Raw genomic sequence first — 20363 nt, 5'->3', positions numbered from 1 at the left:
CCCCCAGGTGTTCGCTGCTTAGCAGCTCCATGCACTGCTGCAGGAGGGGATTTACTGGCTGCTTTAGACAAGCAAGTGGCTAAAAATGCTCCCTTCTCTCCTCCTGGACCCAGCACAGTGCTGGGACCATGCCCTGGCTCCTTGCAGGGTGCCACAGCACAGGAGCATGAGCAGAATCAAAGCCCACAAGCCCAGGCCAGCTGGTGATGGGGACAAGGTCCGTGCCATGAGCCAGCCCTGCCCAGCCCAGGGGCCATCCCCAGAGCCAGACACTGTGCCAGGGATCCTGGGCAGAGCTCAGCCTCCAGAGCCACATGAGCAGGGTCTGGGGACTGGCCCTGCTGGCACATAGCTGCTCCCAGCCACAAACAAAGCTTGTCTCATGCCTGGAACAGCAGGATGTTTGTGGCTCTTACGGGGAGCATGGCACTGCTCTGCCACCACAACAACCTCCTTCCTGCTGCCAGCAGAGCAGGGGGGCACAGAGCCAGGCTCCAGCCCTGGGCATGGGGTCAGGGTGTGCTGGGGCTCTCCTGCCCTCCCCCTGCACCCAGGGCAGAGGGGCAGCTCACCAGTTCTCGTTGTTGATGTGGTCCCCAAAGCCCGGCGTGTCGATGACTGTCAGCTTCATGCGAACCCCCTTCTCCTCAATCTCTGGAAGAGAGGAAAGCTGGGGTGTGATGGGTGCTCTGGCCAAGCCCACCCTCCCAAAATCAGCTGCAGGGCTGGAGCTTGCTCCCAGGGGAGAAATGCACCTTCACAGCTCCTCAGAGGCACAAATCAGCCCTCCAAAGGGATCCAGCCCCATATCCACCCTGAAATGCCACCCCCACAGCCACCTCACTGGTCCCTTCCAACACAATTAACTCAATGCTGATGAATAAATAAAAACCAGATGTTTTCTCAGCCCTGCAAGCATCTCTGGATGCTAAAAGCCTACTCAGAGAGATAAGAGTGGAGGTTTATGGAGGTCCAAAACTCTGTGAGTCCCCAGAGACACAAGGCAGAGCAGGACCTAAAGCCAAAGCAGCAGGTGGGACCTGCAGAGCCTCACCGTGAGTGATGGATTTGATTTCAATGGTCTTGGGGATCCTCTCCTCAGCAGCTGGCTGTACAGATTTCCGGCTGATCTTGGATTTGAAGAGGGTGTTGATTAACGTGGATTTCCCCAAGCCACTCTGACCTGGAAGAGAGCAGGATAACCCAGAGTCAGCACTCCCTGTTCTGCCAGGGGGAGGGGATGGGGCTGCTGACAGGCTCAGCCTGCACCAGATCTGCCAGAGGGATGGAGGGAGGGATGAGGAGCAGCTGCTCCCCTGCAGCTCCCCCGAGCCAAGGAGCTCCAGTCCAGCCCAGCCAGGAGGATGCTGCAGGTAGCAAATCCCCTCCCTGGCTCCAAAGCAGCAAATCAAAAGCTGGTGCCCTGCATCCAGGCAAAACCCCAGCAACCCCAAGGACAGGCAGACAGTGCTGGGGATGTTTGAAAGGCTGTGGTGATGCTCAGCAGGGCACGGGGACCAGGGAACCCCAGGAAAAAAGCATCCCAAATGTGCCTTTACTCTCCTGCAGTCTGCTCTATCCAGTTCCACAGGGAAGGCTTTGGAGCAGCTTGGCAAGCCTTTATCTGGACAGGACTAACAGCAGCAACAATCCTCCAAACCTCAGGCCTGCTGCATCTGCTGCTGCTTCCCTGACAAACTTGCTGCTGCAATCGGCCCAGCTGGCTCCACAGACACAGGTCCACGCCAGGAGCTTCTCTGAATCCCACAAACAACAGCCCAAGAAGCACATGAGATTCCACAACTTTAGAAAAAACAGCTTTTAGAAAAGCATTTTCATGCTTCATATCCCAGAGCTGATGCTGATCTGTGTGGAAAGGACACCAACAGCTCCTGACTCTCCAGGAACAGCTGTCCCATGAGCTTGGAGAACAATTTTTCCAGAGTACAGAAAACAGAATTAACTCCTCAAAACCCAGGGAGCAGAAAAATATTAACTCCTGAAAACCCAGGGCCCCCTGCAAACACTGCAGAGATCCTGCACACACCATAGGGACCCAATGGCCACTTTCTGCCAAGACACGTTACAGGCAACTGTCATGGCATTGCCACCAGCATGTCCCTTGTCCCACAGTGTGTCCCTAAGCAGAGTCAGCAAGGATTTCACCCACATCCTTCAGGGTCCTGGCCCATCCAGGCTGCCAAAGCCAAAGGTAGGACCAACCAGCATCATCTCCTGGCATCACCCCAGTCCCTGATCAAACAGCAACTTTAGAGCTGAGTTTGCAACATCACCAATGGCTGCAATCCAGCACAGGAAAACTCTCTTTGAATGTCACCGTGGGGCTGTAAGAAACACAAGGACCAGGCTGGGGGGAAGTGTTCCCAGTCCTCTGCTGCCTAAACACACAGGGCCAAGCACTAACAGGCCTGGAGCTGGGCATGCAGAGCCGAAACAGAGCTCTCAGTGCATCACTGCTCACCATTAAATGGAGCACCTGCGGAGAGGGGAAGGCTGTGTGACACACTGGGGACAGGTGAAATCAGGGTGACACACTGGGGACAGATGAAATCAGGGTGACACACTGCCGTGGGTCTCTTTGTGTCTGTCCAAGCTGCTGCAGCTGCACTGCCTGGAAAGAGACCAGAGGTGAGAGCCACCAGCAGCCAGGATGTGATGTCCCACTGCACCACAGCTACAGGCTGACCTTGCTGAGCCACACTGGGGTGCAGCTGGGCACCCTAAGGCTGTGACACAGGCAGCTGAGCACAGGGCAGAGCTCCCTTCCAGCAGCCCTGGTTTGCAGCCCACTGACCTTCCCACAACTGAAATCCAGTGGGAAAATCGCAGCTGAGCTTGGCCACCTCTGCTCTCCTTCCAGCTGCTTTGCACAGAAAACTGAATGCAAAAGTTGTGCTCTGGGGTTGGGATTTTTAAAAGTTTAGACATTCCTCTTCATCTCTGCAACTTTAGAGGACAAGGGACTAAGCTGACCACAGCCTGCAGCCCCCTCTCAGCTCTGGCTGGGATTGTGAAACCCTTTTGAATGGGGACCTTGCTACAGAGGGGAAAGGGTTTTCACAAAGCCCCATTACAGGGACACAGTGAGGAGTGACCAGCGTGGCACGTGGCAGTGATGCTCAGTCACCTCCCTCCTGTAAGACAGAGATTGGAACAATTCCAACTCAAGGACTCGCAGCTTAGACTGGATGGGAGTAATGGAGCTACACCCATCCCTAGGGAGGCACAGCAGGATGAGGGCTGGCTGCTGCCCCTTCCCCGAGGTGCTGCTCCTCCTGCATCTTCTGGGAGGGCCAGAGCTCGACTTGTTTATGCTGCCCTGGATTCCCAGCCTGTAAAGAGCCAGCCCAGCTCCTGCCAAGGGCAGAACAATGTTTTCCAGGCGCCGCAGCACGGGCCTCCCTACCACACACAGTGCTGCCAAGGCAGAGCTGCTCCTGAACATCCCTCCCCATCTGCACAGCACACTGCTGAGGTGCTGAGGCAGCACAGCCTGCTCCTAGAGGGATGGGAGCCTTCTCCTGGAGGGATGGGAGCCCCCTCCAGCAGGGAAATGGGAGCTCAGCACAGGTAATCTCTCTTTCAGGCTCCCAGGACCAGTGCAGTGATTCCTCTGTTTGCAGCAAAGAACTGGATTTGTTAAAACACCTCCCAAGAACTGGTTCTGGTTTTTTGGAAGCTTTCTCCATGGCCTCAGGTCAAATGTAGTGTTCTTTTGAGGGTCTGTGCCTTTTAACACAGGAAGTCTACAATTCTCAGCATCCAGGGCTCTAACAGCTCTGCACTGACCAGCCTTGCTGTGATCACCCAACCCAGGGAACCTTCCCCGTAGAGGGAATGGAAGTATCAGAATGGGAAAGGCTGAGCATCCACAGAGCTTGCTGGAAAGCTCCAGCACACTGAAATCTTTAACAGAATTAGCAAAAACTCTGGATCAGACCCTTCCACAACCCCAAGCAGACCTGCAGGATGCCCTGTGGGATATCCCACAGGCACCACACCTGTAGCCTTACACAGCTCCTCCCAGGAGGATAAGGGATGGTGAGGCCCCATCACCACACCACTGGTCACTGCCTGGATTTACTCCCCTCATCCCCCTGCAGCTCCCCTGGCAGACACAGGCAGGGAGAGCTGCTACCTGACCAGCCTGGCCCCAAGGAGCACAGCCCAGCTCACACAAGGGATCCACAGCATCAGGTCAGACATTAATAGCTGGAAAAGAGCAGAAAATCCTCATTTCTTTTCCTTTCCCCCCTTGGCTGGTGTCCCACAGTGTCTGCCCAGCTCTCCAGCATTTTGCAGGTCAGTGGCTGTGCCATCCCTGGCTTTGGGGCCTGGGGGCTGCAGGAGCACAGATCCCCACAGCTGAAGCTGCAGCCAGAGCAGCAGTGATGCAGCCAGTGGTCATTATCCCAGGAGTGCTAATGAGCAGGAGCTGGTGGGCAGCAGGATTTGGGCACACAACCCTCCAGCCCTCCCTCCTTGCACGTGGACACCCCCTGGGACACTCTCATCCCTGCTGTGCCACCCTGCAGGTCCCCAAAGGAGCCAAATGACAGAGCTATGCAAACCCCTCCTGCTGCTCTTTATTTCCATCAGTAAATCACTGCTTTTGGCATTAGTTCCCTGGTACTTGTAGCAGGGCTGCCTGAACACAAAAAAGACCCCACAAACAGGAATTTTACCCCAATTGTTGGAGGTATGGAGGTACCAGCAGGGATGAGGGTTCTTGAATACCAGCAGCAGTGCAGCCCCCTGAGCCCTTAAATGTGCCTCCTGACTGCTCAAACCAGGGCAGGACTCCCAGGAGAGCTGTCAAGGGAGCTCTTGTGAGCCCTGACACCCCTGGAGGTGCTTTCCTCCAGAATGTGCCTATGGATAATGCACCCCAATATGCAGGAGGATGAGGATCACATCACACAGACAGCTTTAACTCCAGCTGACCCCAGGCCAGCTCCTCAAGAGCAGGATTTGCTGACTGCCAAGGCAGAGCCACCAGCGCTGTTCCCAAGGAGGCTCCAAAGGGGACAAACATTGTGGTGGCACAATGACAACACCCAGCTGAGCACCCTGCGGGCAGCAGGCACGGGGGGAACAACTCACCCACAACCATGATGTTGAACTCGAAGCCCTGTTTCATGGCTTTCCTCCTCAGCTGCTCCAGGATGGCGTCGATGCCCACGTAGCCGAAGTCCGCAGCCGGCTTGTCCGGCCGCGCCGGCGCCGCCTGCTTGGGGCCGGCATCCCGCGGAGCGTCCGTCATGGCGGGAGCGTGGCTGGGAACGGCCTCTGGACCTGGGGGGAAACACAGCCTGCTCAGAGGTGCTGCTCCTGATGCCTCAGGTTTTGGCTTTTATGTTTTTCACATTCTGTGCTGCTTTAGTGTGTGGGTCTGGGCTTCATATGAGGGGATGGTGAGCTCTCTGCATAGAGCAGGGAGACAAAACAATTCCTGCTCTAGCTGGGCACCAAGGACAAATGATCCAAATCTCAGGTCCAAGAGCAGAAACAACATGGGCTGAAGAGAGAAAAACAAGAAGGATGGGACTGCATGGGCTAAAGCTGGAATTGGACAATGAACTCCAATATGCAAATGGAGCAGAACTTATAAAAGTGAGAGCCCCCGTGAGCGGTCGTGCATTTTGGGACAATTTTGGGTCCATCTTGGGTGTAGCCCTGGCTGGGCTCTTGTGTTGTCCAAGGTGGATCCATTACAACCTTCTAGTAAATACCTGTTTTACTCTTTAACTCCATCTAGCCTCTGTTCTAGGGCAGCCTTCCCAAGGCATCACTCCTGGCAAGGAATCACAGGAGCTGCCTGCTGCATCCAGAGCAGGAGTAAAGCACGTGCAGAGACTCACGGTAGCAGCAGGCTGGGAGGGAAGAGGTGTGTGGGATCTTCCTCCACAATAATTACATTAAATTTGGGATTTTCTTTCTCTGTTTACTGTTTTTACTCGATCCCTGCCCACTCCACCAAACCTGGCACAGCAAAGGGATGCTGCTGTGGGGGTGTGAGCACACCAGATCCCCCAGCAGCTGATCTGCTGCCACAGAGCAGGACCCAGCACCCAGAAAGTCCTCAGCCCACGCCTGGGAGTGACAAAGGCTTTTACCCCACAGCCCCGTGCCCGGGCACTGCTGTTAAAGGCTGGCAGACCTACACATCCCACTCCTCCACACCACTGGAATCACAGCACTGTGCACACTGCTGGTGTGAACAGCTCAGCCACGTTCTGGGGGGGAGCTGGCTGGCTTTGCAGACACAGGGAGTCCTTGGCATCGACTGCCACGTGCCCTCCTCGAGCTCCAGCTGACGCAGATCAGAGGCTGCCGGCCCTGGCTTGTGGAAAACCCAAAATATTTGCATCAAGACGGGCTGTGCCAGACAACACCCACGCAGCCACGGAGCTTCTGTGGTCTCGCTCTCATTCTGTCCATATCTGCTCAGAAACCCGAACCCTTCAGCTTCCCTCTGAGACAGGCTGCCTGTCTCCCCGGCAAGATGCTCCAGCCCAACAAAATTCTTCAGGAGGAGCAAATTTAAAACTACTGCCTCAGCCATCAGCTTTTAAAGAAAAAACAGGGAATTATCTACTCCCCCAGGCACCAGGCAGGAGCTGCCAGGAAGGACAAAGTGCCCCAAGTGCCCCGGGGTGACGTGGCCTTGTCCCCTGCCAGCCCCAGGTGCTCTGCATCACCCACAGCAGATTCAGCAAATATCCCAAAGGCAGAGTGAGCACAAGATCAGCACAGTCCCCTGCAAGCTCCTGGAGGCATCAGCCACATGCAGCACACTCCTCTGATGCAGGCACAGGGAGGGAGGTTTTAGGAAAACACACTTCTAAGAGCCCTCCCCACCCCAGGCTGCTGCTGCTCAGTGCCTGGGTCCCTGCAGCCACCAGCCTAAGTGAGCATTTTGTTGTTGCTCAGTGTTTTGCAATGATTATTTATTATTCTTTAATCATTTATTATTATGAATAAAAACATTATTATTTGCAAAGTCCTCACCCCTCCAGACAGCAACACAGCTTTCAGTTCATCTCACTCCACTTATTCCTGGCCTTTGATGATGTGCTGCCTGCTTTTCTCTCCCTCCCTCTCTCTGTAGGAGTGTGGCTGGGCCAAAGGGGCTCCTCCAAACACAAGCCCATCATCCCTTTTCCTCTGGCCATCTCAGACTGGACCCTGCTGGGGTCTGTGAGGTGGAACCACACTCTTCCTGCAAGCACAGCACACTTCCACATGCTTAATACAGGTCAAGCAGAAAAAAAAAAAAAAAAAAAAAAGAAAAAGAAAGGGAAAAAAAAGCCTAGAACTAATCCCAAAGACTGTTGGGTCACTTAGAACACTTTTTTCCAGCCCTCAGTTCCAGCTGTGCAGCTGAGCATTACTCATAGAGCTTCTAGAGAGCAAACATGCTGTCCCTGAGAGACATGGGAGCATCCCACTCCTCCTGGGAATGCTGCACAGCTGGAACTGCACTGCCATGGGAGCATCCCACTCCTCCCAGGAACCCTGCACAGCTGGAACTGCATTGCCACTTGGAGCAGGAACCCTGCACAGCTGGAACTGCACTGCCATGGGAGCATCCCACTCCTCCTGGGAATTCTGCACAGCTGGAACTGCACTGCCATGGGAGCATCCCACTCCTCCTGGGAATTCTGCACAGCTGGAACTGCATGGCCATGGGAGCATCCCACTCCTCCTGGGAATTCTGCACAGCTGGAACTGCACTGCCATGGTAAACAGGAACCCTGCACAGCTGGAACTGCACTGCCCTGGGAGCATCCCACTCCTCCTGGGAATGCTGCACAGCTGGAACTGCACTGCCATGGTAAACAGGAACCCTGCACAGCTGGAACTGCATGGCCATGGGAGCATCCCACTCCTCCCAGGAACCCTGCACAGCTGGAACTGCACTGCCCTGGGAGCAGGAACCCTGCACAGCTGGAACTGCACTGCCACGCTACCCCTCACAAGGTCAACCAGCCCAGCATGCATAAGGCCTCACCACAAATCCCAAATTAGCCCCGTTCCAAAATGGCAAGGCCAAAAGTAGCAAAAAAAAATCCCTGCATAACATTAAAAATAACCCCAACAAAACGACAACTAAATCATGTGGAAAATATGCTGCCACCAGCAGCAATGGGTTATGCAATGGGTTTAACTCCTCCAGGCACCACTTGTGTGCATGGGACAGCCCCAAGGATGGGATAGCAAACTGGGACACTGGGCAGCTAAGGTGCAGAGAAATTAAGAAATTAAATAGAGCAGAAAGCCATCCTCCACTTAATAAAAGCCAGGAGCATCTCCAGCACCTCAAGAAGCAGCTGGCAGCGTGCAGCAGGGCTGACCTGTCCCTGGGCAGGAGGATGTGCAGGAAAACTGTCCCCAGCACAGGGAGCAGATACTCCTCACCAAACTGCCCTTAGGGAGGAGAAGGGCTCAGGGCTTGCCAGGCTCCAGCCAGACCAAAGCCATGTGAAGAGCAGCACGCCTGGCAGGGCAGCCCATGTGCTCCAGCTGGTCTGTGGGGAACTTGTGATTTAAAGCACCTGGGTCCTGACTGGGTTAAAATACAACAAAATCAGTATATTGCAGCTAGGAGTGTCTGCAGGACAGCAGGGATGCAAAGCCATCAATGCCCCAGCAGCACCAGCAAACTCCCAAGGGAAATGCCACAACTCAAACGTGCAGTTTCTTTTTTTTTTTTTTTTTTTTTCCTAGCTTCCCAGCACTGAGATTGTCTTTTCTTACCAAAAACTCCAGTGTCACACTTGGCTCTAAGGGGTTTGTGCCAGCAGAAGGAGGGTGTAGCCAAAGCACAGGACCACTCACTGGCACACAGGGATGCTGTGCCAGGTGGCAGGGACCACTCCCAGGAGTCACTTGTCTAACAAATAAAGATCTTAGAAATAAATTGCAGCAGAGCAGTGCCTGGGATGCGTCATGGGCACATCCTGGATTTGTGTGACCTGCTGTGCTCTGAAACCTGTGCTGTCAGAGCCAGTGTCACCAAGCTGACCCTTCTGGAGCACTGCAAGGAGGGATGGGTTAACAAACCCCATTACTGTCTGAAATCCCTGAGTGCCACTGAGTCCCTGGCAAGAGCAGGACCAGACCTCACATGATTCCCCATTGTCACCTTAACCCAACTGCTGTCCCTCACACAAGGGGCCATCACTGCACTGATGGGGCAGAGAGCTCAGAGTCTGCAGTTCTCTCACACTAAAGTGTTCCTGGATAAACATTAAGCACATGGGAACAAGTGCTTGTGCCATATTTAGACCTTCCCTGCCAGGAAAACCCTGTCCACGTGGGCACAGGAGATGTGGAGATGGCCAGGGCAGTGCTGCACCAAGCAGGGACAGAGCCAGAGCTCCGACTCGGGCACGGCTGACTCAGGACAGCTGCTCCAAAGTTGATCTTGCCAAAGGCTCGGGGCTGTTGCTCTGTAATTGATGCATGTCAGACACGAGCCAAAGCCAACATCTGTGAAGCAGCAGATGAAAGCCACCCCGCGGGGAGGGAAGCCCCTGGGAGCCCCCCAGGGACCCTCCTGCTCCTTCAGCCAGCTGGACGCCGTGTGCTGTGGGATGGGCTTGGCCAGGGGCTGCAGGAGCTGCTGTGCTGGTGCCACGAGGCTGCCACAGCCCGGGACACTGCGGGCAGGGCATGTGAGGACAGCCATGGGCCCCCCAAAACCCCGAAGCCAGGGGCTGGTAATCCTCCCTGAGGGTCTGGGACAGGGATCTGCACCAGACTGGGCTGCACTGCAGACACACAAGGGTTAAAGCACCCTTGCAGAGGCTGAACTGGGAATGTCCCAGCCACCCCAGGTCCTGGCTAAATCCAGCAGCTCCAATGCTCTGCTGGTGATCTGGGAGAGCAGAGCTGGTCCTGGAGCAGGGTTGGTGACAGACCTGGTGCTCAGTGGCTGCACAGAGGAACCAGAGAGAGGCCAGGAGGCTGCACCTCTGCCATGGCCACCCATCAACAGATCCAAACCACCTCACACTCTAGGCATGCACACACAATCAGTGGCAAAATGGCAATGTTTGGGGAGTAAATCCAGGAAACACCCTTTGGATGCCGGGAACACCAAGCACTGGCCACCTTTCAATGATGCTGCAGCCAGTTCTGCAGAGCTACAAGCACCCAGAAGAGCAGGACACTGGATAACTTGCCTTGCCTCCACACAACAGAGGATGGAAATACCATGGGCTTCCAGATTTGTGGGATGGGCTCGTGCAAACACAGAGAGCAGGTTCAGAGCAGTGAACAGTGGTGTATCAGGGTGTGAAAGCACAGCCTACCAAGCTGAGTATTCACAGATGTTTTCACAGGAGAAGTGTGAACCACCTTAACCCCCTTCAAGTTTTGGGAGCAGCTCTCTTGGAGAATCTTGCCAGTAGGATGTCACAGAGACATCTGTAGCTCCAAAGAGAGAATCTACAGCTCCTGGTTAAGAACAGCTGGCTGTGGGGACTGCAGCACGTGTGGCCTCCAGGGCCTCTCCCCTTGGCACGCTGAACCAGTGACCACAGGCTGTGGAAATGGATCCAACCTGCAGAGGAGGTGGCAGAGGCACAGCTCTCCCCTCTGAGAGGACTGGGCGAGTCTCAGCAAAGAAAGGACTGGATGTAATCCCAGCATGGCCCAGGCACTGCTGGTTTTTTCAGCTGCCATGGGATCCCCTGGTGCTGAAGGCGGCAGGTCCCTGCTGGAAGTGTGGGTGCCAGGGAATGTGAGCTCAAACCAAAGCTGGGGTGACTCAGCCTGGCACAAAGAGCCAGGGACATTCCTATTATTCAGCTGCAATCACCAGCACCTGGCTGGCATTGCCAGACCCACGCTGAGTCTGTCCCTTCCATCCCTGAGCATTGGGCTACAGTTTCAGGCTGGCCACCAGCCCAGGCCCACCTACCAACCAGTTATGTTTCCTTCTCACCTTGCATTCCCACCTGGGTGCCAACAACACAACAAGTGTGCTTAACTCTGCTTCATTGGACCAAACCCACCCAAGAGCTGTCAGAGAGGTGGCCAGGTGCCTCCTGAGCATGCAGGATGCTCCAAGCTTGAAGCATTTTACTCACGTGGGGAATAAACCCATTTTTAGAGTTTAAAAAAGGAGGCAATGATTCCTGCTGTGGTGTGAATGCTTCCACAGGCAACCAGTGCGATCCACAGCCCTGAGGCACAAGTCATGGGCACACATCACATGCAGGTCGAGCTGTGCGCTTCCGTCCTCACTCACTGTGTGCTTCCCCTCCCGCTCCGGAAGCCCAGCAGTCCCCTGCCCTCTGCAGCTCAACCCTCCTGGCTCCTTTATTGACAAGGGATGGATGCTTCAGGGCTCCCCATCACTGCTTCCCTTCCCATCTTAAACCCCTCAGCTGCTGCACGCTCTGCTCACCAGCGTTTCTGGGCTGGGATGCAGGAGCCCATCCCAGGGCTCGAACCGTGGTGCCAGCTCCACAACCTCAAACTGCTGCCCGTGGCTCCCGGATGTGGTGTGAGGCTGGCCACCAGGCTGACCACCACCCTGCCCCGGTCGGACACGTGTAGCCCTGGCAGCACAATTCACAGTGCCACATTCTCATTCCTCCAACCACGTGAGACAGCAGCTCTAAACCACTTACAAAAACCTGCAAAGAGTTGTTAGGCTGTTTTCCTCCATGTTTAAAAAGGAGGAGATTATCATGAACAACCCCAAGCCTCAGCTTGGACAAGCAGAGATCTCTGGCCATGCAGCCCCACTGATCACCCTCTGTAAGGAGCTTCTTCCCGTGGAGCTGGAGCAAGGCTGACCCCAGAGCAGCCCTCCCTCACTGGGAACACCCCAGTGAGAGGAACCTGCCTGCACGCAGATCTCAGCAGAAGCTGCTCCATCAACAGGCCCCATGTAGTCCATGCCAGTGGCCAGCACAGCCCTTGCTCCCCGCAGACGGGCTCAGGGTGCCTGTGCCCAGGAGGGTCCAAAGACACACACAAAACTGATTCTATGGGGCTCTGAGGATGGGATCCACTCCTGCCCCTGTCCACCCAGCCTGGACAATGGTACTCAGCCCAGGAGGGACATGGGGACCCTCCCCAGCCCCCAGCCAAGGCACAGCACCCTTCACTCCTATCACCAGTGCTCTGCAGAGCTCTGTGCTGTGTAAACAAAGAGCCAGGCAGCGATCCCCAAACTCAGCTTGTCCAGACAACACTGCAGAAGGAACGAGTCGGGCCAAGCCCAGGAATGGGCACCGGGCACGGCTGAGTGTGCCCAGAGCCCCCGAGCTGCACTCCGGGACTGATGCCCCCGTCCCACGAGGCACTGGCTGCAGCTGGGGCAAAAAAAGGAGCAAGCCAGAGGGATTCACATCCTCGGGGTTGCAGCTCAGCTTTTTTTCCTATTTTTTTCTTCCCTTATTAATTTTTTTTTTCTTTTTGCTTGGTTTTGTCCTTTGACGGGCAGGGTGGTATGGATTTTTATTTAATTTCTTTGTTTGTTTCTGCTGTTTTCTTTCTTTACCAAAGGCAGCTGCGCCCCAGACGCCCCCCGAACCCTTTAGCGGGGGCAGCAGCCGGAGCAGGGCAGAGGACAAGGGGGTCCCCACGGGGCCAGGGCAGGGAACCAGGGGGTGCCCTTCGGGCAGGGCAGGGCTTGATCTATTGATCTCCACGGATCCCGGACAATGCCGGCAGCGCGGCCAGGCGGTGCCGAGCCGCGGCCTCTCCTGTGGGGCACGGCGGCGGCGGAAGGGGCCGAGGCCCGAGCCCCCCTCAGCACCCGGTGCCCCTGCCCGGGGCACGGCCTGCCCCGGCCGGGAACCCCCACACTGCCCTCCGTGGGAACCGCGGCACTCACCCCCCGCTCTCTCAAGCCCTTCCCCGGGATAATTCACCCCCCAAAAAAAGCGTTTCCCCACCACCATAATCCCCCCTGCGCTGCCCCACGGAGCCCCCGCCCCCGGGCAGCGGAGACTCACCCGCGGCGGCGGCGGCGGCTCCGGCAGCCGGTGGCTCCCGCTTCCTCCCGCGCTGTCCTCCGCCTCCTCCCCCATCGCCCTTCCTCCTCCTCCTCCTCCTCCCCCATCACCCTGCCTCCTCCCCCTCCAGCCCGGCCCGGGGGGATGGAGCCTCTTCCCGGGAAGTTGCTTCGCCCCCGGGCGGTTTCCATCCCCCCGCCGCTCTGGGCCCGGCCCGGCCCAGGGGGGCCCGCAAAGGGTGAGAGCAAGAAGAGTTCGGGGCACGTTCCACCCCGGCTCCACGCAGGAGGTGCGGGGAAACTTCCACGGCAAAGAGAGAGGCTGGGACAAGCGGGGCAGACCCGTCCCAAGAGGAGCCCAGTTCACCCACTGCTCCAGGGACGAGGGCCAGGGTCTCATCCACATCCACATCCCCATCCTGAGCGCAGGGAAGCCCGAAATTCTCTTCCCAGCATCCCGAAATTCTCCAGCAGAGCCCCAGGGCAGTCGCGGGTGGGTGTGAGTGCTGTGAGCGTGGGCTCACTTTGCTTTGCAGCTGCTTGAAGATGTCTGGGCTGCGTCTCACATCTGCCAGGACAAGATGTCAACCCACCCCCACGGGCACGGCTGCTCTCTAAAAACGATGTCAGTGAAGCTGAATGAAGAGAGTAGCTGCCTCCACAACTCCCTCCTGCCTTATACCTTGATCCCAGAATGTCCCACCCCTCTGCCAGCAGCGGAGGGAAGGGCCAGCCACAGGAGGGAAGCTGGGCTGCACCACCTGGCCCTGCTCCCTCCAACGCACACCCCGGTGTGGGGTGATGTCCCCTCTGTGAGGTCCAGCAGTGCTGTTGGGACTCCTGTCACAGCCAAGGTGAAGCCAACCTCACTCTTCTGGGCTCCTGGTCTGACACCTTTCTTTGACCTACCCTATGACCTCAGGACTTTCTCCCTGCAGTTCCCAGATTTGCATTCCCAGAGAAAGGCCTGCAAGTGATGAAAGGGTTAAGACAGATGTGCACATCTGCAATCTTCAACACCCAGAGGACTCCCTTTCCCACGAGCAGCCCCTGCACAGCCTGCAAGCCCAGGGCTAGTACTTGTACTCCCTTTTGGACCTGTTACCAGCCTCACCAGCCTCTGCCACACTCCTGCACTTGATGCAAGCCCTGCCACCTGTGCCAGTGGCACCACAGCCGCCACTGCTCTGCGTCCTGCCTGTGGCTCTAGCCTGGCTGTCACCTTCCCTCTCTGCTTCCGGACCACCAGCAGTGGCAGATCTTCCTCCACCCAGCACAGCCAGCCCACACCAGGCTGGCAGCAGCCCTCCCCACCACGCTGGGCTGGCAGCACTCCTCCTGTGATGCCCAGCAAGGCTGGCACAGGCTGCTCTGCAAACGATGGGTGCTGAGGGGGGGGTAAGACACACATCCCCCTACTTCAGCAAGTACCAAAAATACCAATTTCTCAGAAACCTTCACCCAGCACCCAGGCAGGAAACCCAGCCTCAATCTGCTTATGCTGCAGCTGCGTGCAGATTTCTGCCGGATTACACCACTTTTTATGACTTATTAAAGCTCAAACCCCTATCAATGGGCATTAGTGTTTTAATCTCTCTAATCTCCAGGAAAATCCAATGCTAGATGCCAAACCAGGCTTGCCCGAGTGGCAGCAGGGTCTGTTTGCAAGTCACTCCAGCCTTGTTTAGCTGGAGAAAGGCAGGAAAAGGCTGTGCTGGGCTCCCTTAGGTGCTGTGCTTGCACAAAGAGTAAAGGGCAGATCTCAGGTGTGATGGCTTCCTGTCCCTGCCATTAAGTTGATCACAGCTGTGGCTGTGCAGGAGTTGAGCATCAGCACAGGGTTCATGTGCCCAAACTGAGACCAGCAAAGGGGTGAACACGGTGCTCAACCACGTGAACCAACTCCTCGCTCCTCCGGGTTAATTTTTTCAGATTGAAATCATGGCCATACTTTAGTCTTGCCTGTGAGGGAATAAAAAAAACCATAGAAAAGTTTTCCCCATGGTCACTGAAGCTCTGCAAAGACATTTCGCAGAAACACAGACTGGTTTGGTTGAAAGGGACCTTAAAGACCATCTAATACCAATCATGGGCACCTTCCCCTAGACCAGGTCCGTGGACATTTCCAGGGATGTGGCAGCCATAGCTTCTCTGCACACGCCCTGCCAGGACCTCATCACCCTCAGGGAAATAATTAGGACACATGGGAACTCAACACTGTGTGCAAGTTATTTCCCAGAGTAATTAATAGAAAATATTTTGTTTCAGCTCATATTCCTCCTCCCCAGGAGCAACATGTGGCGAGTGAGGAGCTCAGAAGGACAACAAAGTGTCATCCTTGGCCTCACAGCAAGTGCAGCAGAGCTTTGGGAGCACTGCAGGTCCCCAGGATGGCTCTTGGGGACTTTGGGGTGTTTGCATACAGGAGGCACTCACAGAGTGACAAACTCTTACAGGAGCATCTCCATTCCTGTGAGGAGAACAGGAGATGCTCCTGTAAGATGCTCTGCCTGTGCCTCTCCCACTGCTCATTTCTGGCTCTGAGCACATGCAGGACCGACAGGCAGAGGAAGGAAGCAGCTCCCAGTGCAGATGAACTGGAGAGGGATTAAGTGACTCGCCCAGGGTCACACAGAAATCTTACAGCAGAGCCAAGAACTGGATCCAAATCCCCTAATTAAGGGTTTTAAAATCACAAACTCATTGTTCTTCTCTTCGAAAAACCTCATAATCAGAGTTAGAAGCAATTCTAACAAGGCCTATTGCTGTTGTAAGTTGTATCAAGGGATTTGAACTAACTGCAGACCCAGCTTTTAGTCTTGCAACTAATCTGAAATGTTGAGGAAGATTCCTGCCTGGCTTACACAATCCGATCTGTCCTGCTTTGTGGGATATCCCTGATGGTGAAAGAGGGTCCCCATGTCACAGCCACACTGTGCAGGGCTGGTAGGGCTCACTGGAAAACGTGATGCTCAGGGGTACACCAACGAGGGTTTCAACAGTCCCTGAGTTTTGGGGACAATCCCAACCACCGTCCTTTGCAGCAGAAAACTGCCCAGCAGTGGGACTGCCCCCAGCAGCACTCCTCTGTGCCAGGCAATTCTCTGCCCTCAGCCAGCTCCAACCACAAATCCCCAGCTCCAAGGAATAACCAAGATCTGCAAATGAAGGCAGCTTCACCAGCACTACCCAGCCTGTGGGCAGACCTGCCAACAAACTCACTTCATCCCAAGCTGCCCAGCTCTTAAGAAAACATCAAATCCCTTGGGCACGGGCAGCACGAGCAGGACATGTTCTCTCGCAGGAATGCTGAAGGGACATTTCCAATTTTACTGCACCTCAGCAAGCCCCAGTTAAAAGTGCACCGTTAGGGCTTTGGAAATAATTTTTATTCTCTCAATATTGCTGCAATGCTGATTACCTGCCAGTCCCCAGTGACTTTGACAGACAGATGGAAATTCTGCCAGCTATATTTATAATCTCAGATCAATAGCAGAATGAAAAGCACATCCAGAGACCTTGGTAGAGCACCAGCAAACTCAATGGAAAGTAGCATGACCGAGAAAAGGACACAAGCTTGCAGATCACAAGACCAAAATTTAATTCTTTTTAGCACTGAAAGAGACACCATCACCTCTAGCAGGAACAGAAAGGATCCCACAATGCCAGGAACAGCTAAAAACAACCCCAAAGCTTTTCTAAGAGCCTGACTGCAGGTCTGCAAGTGTTACCACCTGGGGAGGGCTCTGGCAGGCAGCCTCCATGGTCCCTTCAGCATGTGCAGGGTAACACTCAGAACACCTCTAAAACCCACAGATCAATGACATTTCCCCCCCTCTGGCTGTAGTGAACTCCCAAGTCCAGAGATGATGCACTTTCTTTTTCTTTTAAGCTACCTGGCAGCTCCTCTGAGCAGCCCATGTCAGGCACACCTCTGCAGGTATCCCACCAGTTCCTTTATGAAAGCAGCTCTTTGGTGGCTTAAATATCCCTGGAAAGACAGGGCAGTGGAGCAGCAGTAATAAAGGGTGCAGGCACTGCCAGGAGCATCCCAGAGCCCTCCAGAGCTCAGGGACATCCGGAGGCAGCACAGGGAGCAGCCACCCCTCCGTGCCTTGCCCAGGAGCAGCACCCAGGCCCTCCAGCATCACTGCACCGTGGCTGCTCTGCTGAACCCACACTACACCCAGGAGTGCCCCAGCTTCCACCACACCAGAGCCCAGAGTCTCCTCCAGCTGGACATCTCCAGGCCGCTCCCACTCTCCAGGAAGGAAGGAAGGAATTGTTTCACACGCTGTCACCAAGCATCACGCGCAGCTGGCACCGTGTCCTTGGCGTGAGTCACCCTCTCCCTGGGGAGGCCGTGCCTGGGTTCCTGGTGTCACATCCCAGCAGTGTCCCTGCAGCAGCCTCCCTTCCTCTGGCACATTCCTCCTGTAAAGGATCTGCAGTGCCTTCTCCCTTGAGGCAGGAGGCTCCTCACCATGCTTGAGCAATCCAGCATTTTCCAAAAGGGAACAGGCTCTGCTAGGAAGGCACTCCTCAGTCACAAACATTTGGAAAAAGCAAGAAAGGACCCCATTCCTCCCGAATTCCTCTTCCTTCACAGGGGGCACTGGTTGGGGCACTGCCATGCTGATTTGGACAGACACAAAGCACACTCAGGCACTGCCAGGGCCTCAGCTCTGAGCACAGGTTTTGCTCAGCAGGGACAGGTCTGCCTTGGCACCAAAACGCTGCTGCTCAAATCCCTGGGCCAGCTCTGCAGATGGCACAGCCCAGCCATGCCCAAGGAAACACACTTGGCTGCTTAGGAGTAATCCTCACCCCTCCTCCTCAAGGGCATGGTCTGCTCCCCCAGACACTCCCACAGATTATCACAAAGGACAAATTATCCCCAAAAGGGTCAAAGCAAAACTCTGCACCTTACCCCACCAGCACCCCTGTGCCCCACTCCACCAAAGCCCTGTATCCTGCCCTGTGGAGAGAGGGGAGCAGATGGAGCCTACACAGAGTTCACACACCAAGGAGCACCTCAGAGAGCCCCACCACCACCTCTGCTCCTCTCACCACCAGCAGCATGGTCAAAGCACACCCAGCAACTGGGGCAGGGGATGAGTTTGGTGAAAAATCACCTTTGCAAGGGAAAAGAGCAGAGACTGAAAAATTTGACTGCCTGAGTCACCCCGAACTTGTTCAATTAGTTTAAACTGTTTCACCCCAAAGTGGCATCTCCTCTCTAGATGAGGAGATGCCCAGGCAGTGACATCCCTGGGGGTCACAGCAACCCCCCCTGGCACAAACCAAGCTGCAAAGAAGTTGCTGGGGTGCCCTAACAGTCCTTGCAGGCCACGTGCAGGGATACACGTCCCTGCAAACTGCACATAATGGGCCCTTCTCCATCCTTTGTCTCCTGCCCCTTTTTAAACCTATAAACGTTTGGAGGTAAAGAAGAAAGAATTTAGGGCATCCTAAGCCTGAAAAGAAGGAAAACTCCATTCAAGCTGCTGGGCTGTCTCCTGCAGCTTAATTAATAACAACCCATCCCCAGCAAGCTGCTGCAGCGCCAGCTGTCTCCTCGCATGGAGGTGCCTTGCTCCAAAGAATAGTGCTTTGTGTTTTGATGGGAAAAGGTCAGGAGGATGGGGGGGAGGAGGAGCACGGCTGGGAGGGAAATGTGTTGCTTCCCTGCAGTTCCCGACGCCGTGAGCGAGTCCTGCTCGGTGCCCATCTGCTGCTGGGTCAGCTCTGGGAGATGGTGGCACCCCTTCATCAGCCTCAGGGTGATCACGTCCTAAAACTCAGCAGACAGAGGGATACAGGGAGAATTCTGTGGGCTGCACTCCCCCCCACACTGCTGGAAGGCCTGGGGAGCTCCTGATGCCACTTTGATACAGTCCAGGAGCCCCTCTGGGGAAATCCCTGCTCTGCTCTTATCAGGAGGCTCCCTGATAACAGCACAGGATCAGGCTGCAGGGAGCCAGCACTGTGTGCCCCTGGCAGCTTTTCCAGGCCACCAGAAAGGGACCTTTCCTGCTACCATTTGGCTTTTGCATAAACCAGCCAAGCCAGGCTCACAGCAGCAGTGGATGGATCCAAGGTGACGCAACAATGCAGCAGTGGGGAAAAAAAGCAAAATGGACCCAAGCCCGGGGTGTGAGGTGCCCACAGCCACCAGACTGCAGGGCGTGGCCAGGAAATCACCTTCATTTCTGCTTGGCCACAGAGGCCAGGACTGAGTACCAAACCAAGACACCTCCTTGGATCCTGGGCACCACAGCCAAGGGCTCCTGGGATATCTGTGGATGCTCTCTGCCTGCCATCACCCTGCTCCTGGCTGGTTATCCAGCCCTCCAGCTCTCCTGGAAAAGTGATGCTCCTACCCCAGCCCAGTGCCACACCAGGCTGGGCACTGGTGCCCAGGGAGCACCACTGACATGGTCACTGCCCCCCGAGGAGCACACAGGCAGCTCTTGTGCTCTGCCAGCTCGCCTGGCCTCTGCTCTCACTGTCACTTTGGCCCCCTCCTTCTCCCACCCATGTCCCTCTGTGCCATGCAGGCAGCCTGGGGCTGCCCCAGCATGGAGACACCCCTGGTGCCAGGGCAGGACTGGGGTGCAAAGTCCCATCCATTTATCTTGGGGAATAGAGACTGAAAATGGCAAAGAAAGGCAGAGGGAAGCAGCGTTAGTGAAGGTCCCTGTCCCACAGACACGTCCCCTAGCCAGGCACCAAGGCTTTGCACTTCATCCCCCAGCTGGGCAGGGGGAGGGCACAGCCCAGAGTGCCCCCACAGTGCTTCCACCCCAGGAAAAGGTCCCTGTTGCTCAGCAAAGGGCCATTCATCACCAGGACTGTGTGGGATGACAAAGGGTTAACCCACTGCAGCTGGGCCAGAAATACCATCCAGGACAAAGAGAGACTTCATGTCACCCACACTGCAGGAAGAAAAAGGGGCCTTAATCCGATTCACAAAGAAAATGTGGCTTTTACAGCCCCGCCTGACCAGGGCCCTCCAGCAAGTTTTGCATCTACAGCAAGAGTTAACCCAGTCTGAGTTTGAGAAGGGGCCAGAAAATAGGAGAGGAAATCACTTTTCCACAAGTTTGTGAGAAGGGAGAGCTGGGTGGAGGCGCCTGGACCCAGGCAGCATCCCTGCAGCAGGAGCACAGGGACGTGGATGTCTCAGCCTGGAAAATCTGATGGCCCCAAAGCATCCTTAGAGCAGCCAGACCTGAGCAGTGGTTTTCAGGCGATTTATCAGGGGCTGGAGAAAGCACCACTGCTGATTTCCCACTAGCTGCTAGAGATCACAGTGAGGAACCTGTGAGCACCTCAGCACTGCCTGGCATTTTGGGGATGA

The 20363-nt window shown here is 55.5% G+C and overlaps 1 protein-coding gene across 7 annotated transcripts in view; it reads right to left on the bottom strand.

Annotated features, from left to right (window-relative positions):
- The window catches only part of SEPTIN9 (septin 9), a 146131-nt gene that overhangs the window by 13986 nt on the left and 111782 nt on the right, over nucleotides 1-20363 (bottom strand). For 6 of the 7 annotated variants that reach the window (XM_053994427.1, XM_053994430.1, XM_053994429.1 and 3 more), the window contains 3 exons: nucleotides 5125-5316; nucleotides 1055-1183; nucleotides 573-654 (listed from right to left, as the gene is read on the bottom strand). In XM_053994427.1, coding sequence (XP_053850402.1) covers nucleotides 573-654; nucleotides 1055-1183; nucleotides 5125-5316 — 403 coding nt within the window. Of the gene's footprint in view, nucleotides 1-572; nucleotides 655-1054; nucleotides 1184-5124; nucleotides 5317-13001; nucleotides 13326-20363 lie in introns of those variants that run through there. The other variant, XM_053994431.1, reaches the window with a different exon arrangement.

Source organism: Vidua macroura, chromosome 19, assembly GCF_024509145.1.
Source record: "Vidua macroura isolate BioBank_ID:100142 chromosome 19, ASM2450914v1, whole genome shotgun sequence".
In the NCBI taxonomy this organism is placed as follows: Eukaryota; Metazoa; Chordata; class Aves; order Passeriformes; family Viduidae; genus Vidua; species Vidua macroura.
Note: the sequence above shows the minus strand (reverse complement) of the source record. Positions and strands in the feature narration are given on the sequence as shown.